At 30.7% G+C, this 4,264-nt stretch overlaps 1 protein-coding gene across 1 annotated transcript in view; it reads right to left on the reverse strand.

Moving 5' to 3' along the window:
• LOC117177737 (sodium- and chloride-dependent GABA transporter 1-like) overlaps nt 1–4,264 on the reverse strand; it is a 344,932-nt gene that overhangs the window by 92,305 nt on the left and 248,363 nt on the right. The window contains exon 7 of the mRNA XM_033368637.1: nt 3,806–4,004. Coding sequence (XP_033224528.1) covers nt 3,806–4,004 — 199 coding nt within the window. The remainder of the gene's footprint in view (nt 1–3,805; nt 4,005–4,264) is intronic.

The raw sequence follows: 4,264 nt of genomic DNA on the forward strand, positions 1-4,264 counted from the left end.
TTTTGGCAGCTTTTAATCCAATTCGGGGCGGAGGATTTTTCGAAAGATTTTCTAGTTTAAGCGTGGGTTTAAAGAAAAAAGTGGTTGGATTTTGCAACTCATGGTTGTCAAAAACATCCACTTTTCCATCAGGAAAAACATGCAAAATGAACGCTTTGCTGATTTCGAAATTTTTTGGCTTTCGCATTTTGCCTTTGAAACATTTTTTAAAATCCTGCTGAGGATCTTCACACTTCTCGACCATTGTGAATGAAGGTGAACGAGCATTGCGAATCATTTCTACATATTCAGCTTCAGTTTCAATTTGTTCTAATTTTTTCAGCTTTTGCGAATATGTGCCAAAATTCCTATCGCACTGGCAATAGGAATGGCCTCGAACTGGAAACACATATTTAATCTCGCTTTGCAAATAAATGGACAATAAAACCCAAAAATGAAACACTGTGTAGTTTTTATTTTGTCCCGGACATGAGTCTGAAAATAATGTTATGCTGTTGAACTTGTCTTTAGCAAATTCTTTTAATACCGCGTATTTGATAAAACTGCAAGCAGAGTTATCACCCTTCTTTACAATTCCCTCAAGAATAGGGAACATGTAACTCTGGTTCGTAGTATGTACATATACGTTAAACAGAAAAAGCCATGCTAAACGTAGGTAAAACTGCGCGGACACAGGTATTTTTGATAGTGGCAAATTCTGTGCAAAATCAAATTCACAGCATAGACTATTATTTTCAGAGAGTATTTGCTTTTTTAACTTCAAATAAATTTCAGCATTCTTTTTGTGATTAATTACTTCTTCGTTTACCTCTTCATTTGTCTCCTTTTTGTAGCAAGTATTGCACACGTCAGATCTAGGTAATTTAAAACTGAAGCCAACATTTCGGTTAAAATACTTAAAATAAACGGTTTGACTTATTGTCAATTTAGCCCCCGTTTTTTCTTTATAATATTTTCCGAATAACTTGTAAAGTCCTACAAGATTTAATGAAGGATTATCCAAATATTTTAGGTTGGTAGAATTTCGTTTGTAATGTGAACTGTGATATGGAATTGATTCGCAATGCTTTTCAATCATTTTTTAAAATTTTCTGTTAATGTAAGGCAACTTTCGCGTACTCCATCTGCCAAATTTTTTAAAGGCTGCTTATTTAAAATCTTATTTTCAACATTTTTAACTCCTCTTGTGCCCAAACATAGAAAAGCACAAAAAAAATTTCTTACAAATCGGAATATTTTCTTCGTCAGTAGGAAATAAATATATCCAATGAATTAACCGTCCTAGTTTTTCACCTGCATTCGTTTGGATAGAATCCTTGCATTTTAACAATCCTCTGAGAAATACATTTTGTTCATTATAGTTCCCGAGATTCCAAAAATTTGTATGTACTTTTTCTTGTTGCACATTTGAAAACTTTTGGTAACGTTTTTCTCCACAGCAGGATTCAGTAGGTTTGAAAGATCTCTCTGGGATTAGAATATCTTTAGCAATACCGTCTTTTTTAGTTTTAGACATTGTAATGTATTCTTTTCCCTAAAGAAATAACAAATAATGCTATCAACTTCGTCATTAAAAATTTTAAATAATTACTTGAGACTATCTACATATTATATATAGTTCAGTAAAAGAATTATTTAAAAAATCAAGAATAAAAAAAGTCATAAAATATTAAACTTATGATTAAAATTTATTTAAAAATTGTATTGACGGTTTCCAATCGTACCTGATTTCTGAAACATTTTTTCTTATTTTTAATCCACGAATCTTCATTTCTAGTTCTTTTTCTACCTTGTTTCATTTTAATATCTTTTTCTTTTTAATTAATATTCTCAAAAATATTTCAAAAATCTCAATAATCTCAAAAAACATGCTTTTCCAACTATTATAAGAAACAATCACTTCGCTGATTCTATGCTTTATTTGTAGAATTTCATAGAAGATGACAAAAAAGTTACTGTTGTGCATTTGTTTTGGTAAGATTGACTTGACCTTCACGTCGTTCGCTGCAGCGCGTACGTAGCCGGCCAGGCACGATTTTGGACAGCGTCAAGATTACCGCTTGGATTTTAAAACATTCATATTTTTTTAACTATTAATCCAATTGATCTAAAACTTTCCAGAAAACTTCTTTGAACGTTAATGGACAACTTTCTCACTGAAATCTTTCCGTAGCTTAAAATTCGTTCGCGAAACAAGGCGCTTGAAGGTTAAAATTCATGATTTTTGCATTGCCTCAAAAAAAATTAATAACTTTTTTGTTTATTACAATATTCTCGTTTTTCTTTCTTAGATATTTTCAGAAGACGTAAACAAGTACTTTGTATTGGGAAAATTGTGAAATGATGAAAATTGGCTAAATTAGCGCCAGTTGAAGTGAAAAAAGATTGGAATTTTTCGTTTTCAAAAAATCCACTTTTTACCAATTATCTCAAAAACTACAAAACTTATAAATTTTTGCAAAAGGAAAAAAAGATACGCCTTGAAATTCTCTACAAGTATTAGTCTTTAAAATAGAAATTAGAAGGATTTTTAAAATTGACACTCAAAACAATACTTCTCAGGCTGAATCCGGCCGTGTCCTCTTTTGGTCGCCAGCGGTTCAATTTCTGTTAGCGTCTATCACAGAAAATAAAAATATCTCTTATTACCTTTCATTTTCTTTTTGACTATATAATTTGTAGAATATTCATATTAACTTTTCTAACTCAATTTATTAATTCCTGTAATTGCTTTTATATTATTTGAATATGTTATTATCAATTTTTCTTATTCTGCGTTTTAATACTAAAAATATCAATCATTGCTATTGAATGTACCAATTCTTGTTCTAAAGATATTAAGTTTTCATATTCTAATTTTAAAGTTTCGTAATTACGCTAAAAATAATTTTTAAATTTACATGATTTCCCTAAATCGTAATCGACTATATCAATTATGAATATTGAAATATCAAGTATTATTATAAAATTTCTTTGAGTGTGCTTGTTTACCCGTCAGGCTTTGAATTTACTGTGTGAATAAAGAATTCTATGATTATAATTTATTTAGAAATCCATTTTTATAGATATTGACGAATTTAGGGAAATACCTTTCGTATTTGAGTAGTGCCTGTCTAAATTCTAAGTTAGGACCTGACAAGATCCTGACAAGATCCCTGACAAGAACCTGCATAACATTTTCTAGTCAAGTTACCCTTCATAACACCCGACCAGTTCTCTGTTTAAAGTAGGGAATATTATGGCATTCTCGACGCGGGCCTTTTTGAAATAAATGTAACATTTTTAAATCTTATTCCAATGACTTTTTGTAGTTCGGCATGCAGTTACTAGTTACTAGTCGAAGTAATAAACATTACAAAAGTTCCGCTATTCCCCTCCATTGCAAACTAAAAATACTAAATTCTAATCTGATTTTTAGCCAATATTTCAGAAAAAGGTTTCTCCGTGTAAGCGTTTTTGATTTTGTTTGCATGCTAAATTGGAATCCGTTTGACAAATTAGCCTACCTCATCAGGTTTCGAAGTTATTTCAATTTTTCGGGGTAAAAAATGGTCATTTTGTTACTTTTGGGTCAAGATACCTTAAAATACTCATGCCATTGAGGATTTTGGGCAGAGGGATCAGTTTCATCGCACCGAAAACCTTTAAAATCAGTAATCGCCTAGCTAGGTTTCTGGATCTACTATAAACTGATTTCGGTCTGCGTGGTTTGAAATATTGGGAAGACATAATGTTTTTGAAAGTAATGGTTTATTTTTTAAATCAATATTAATGAAAAGTAAATTTCTAATAGGCAGTAGGTTACCTCGGGGTCGCCGAGTTTCGAGAGATTTGGTGTCGCGTAATACCTCAATCCTTCCATAGCTCCAGGTAAAGTTAATCCTCTTACAAGAAGAACTACAAGAAGGGCGTATGGGAACAATGCTGTGAAATAAACCACCTGCATAAAAAAAACAATGGTGTAAAAATGTTGTTTTTGTTCACAATTCTTCAAGTACTCTTTACTTATCGCTACTTAAAATTTTTAATTAACAAATTTTAAAAGATACTTAAATATAAAAGTCGTAAAGTATATTTATTTTACAAGCTGTTTACGGCCCCACTTCCGATTAGAAGTTTAGATTCTAAATTGGTTCCTTAGATAAACAGCACTTTCCAGGTGTAAAATTGATATATATTTTTTATATAGTCGGCAAAATAATTTTAATTTTTAATTTTTTTGTATACAGAAAAATGTATAAAACAATTGAAAAACATAAATAAT

The sequence above is a fragment of the Belonocnema kinseyi genome, chromosome 8 (genome assembly GCF_010883055.1).
Source record: "Belonocnema kinseyi isolate 2016_QV_RU_SX_M_011 chromosome 8, B_treatae_v1, whole genome shotgun sequence".
NCBI lineage: Eukaryota > Metazoa > Arthropoda > Insecta > Hymenoptera > Cynipidae > Belonocnema > Belonocnema kinseyi.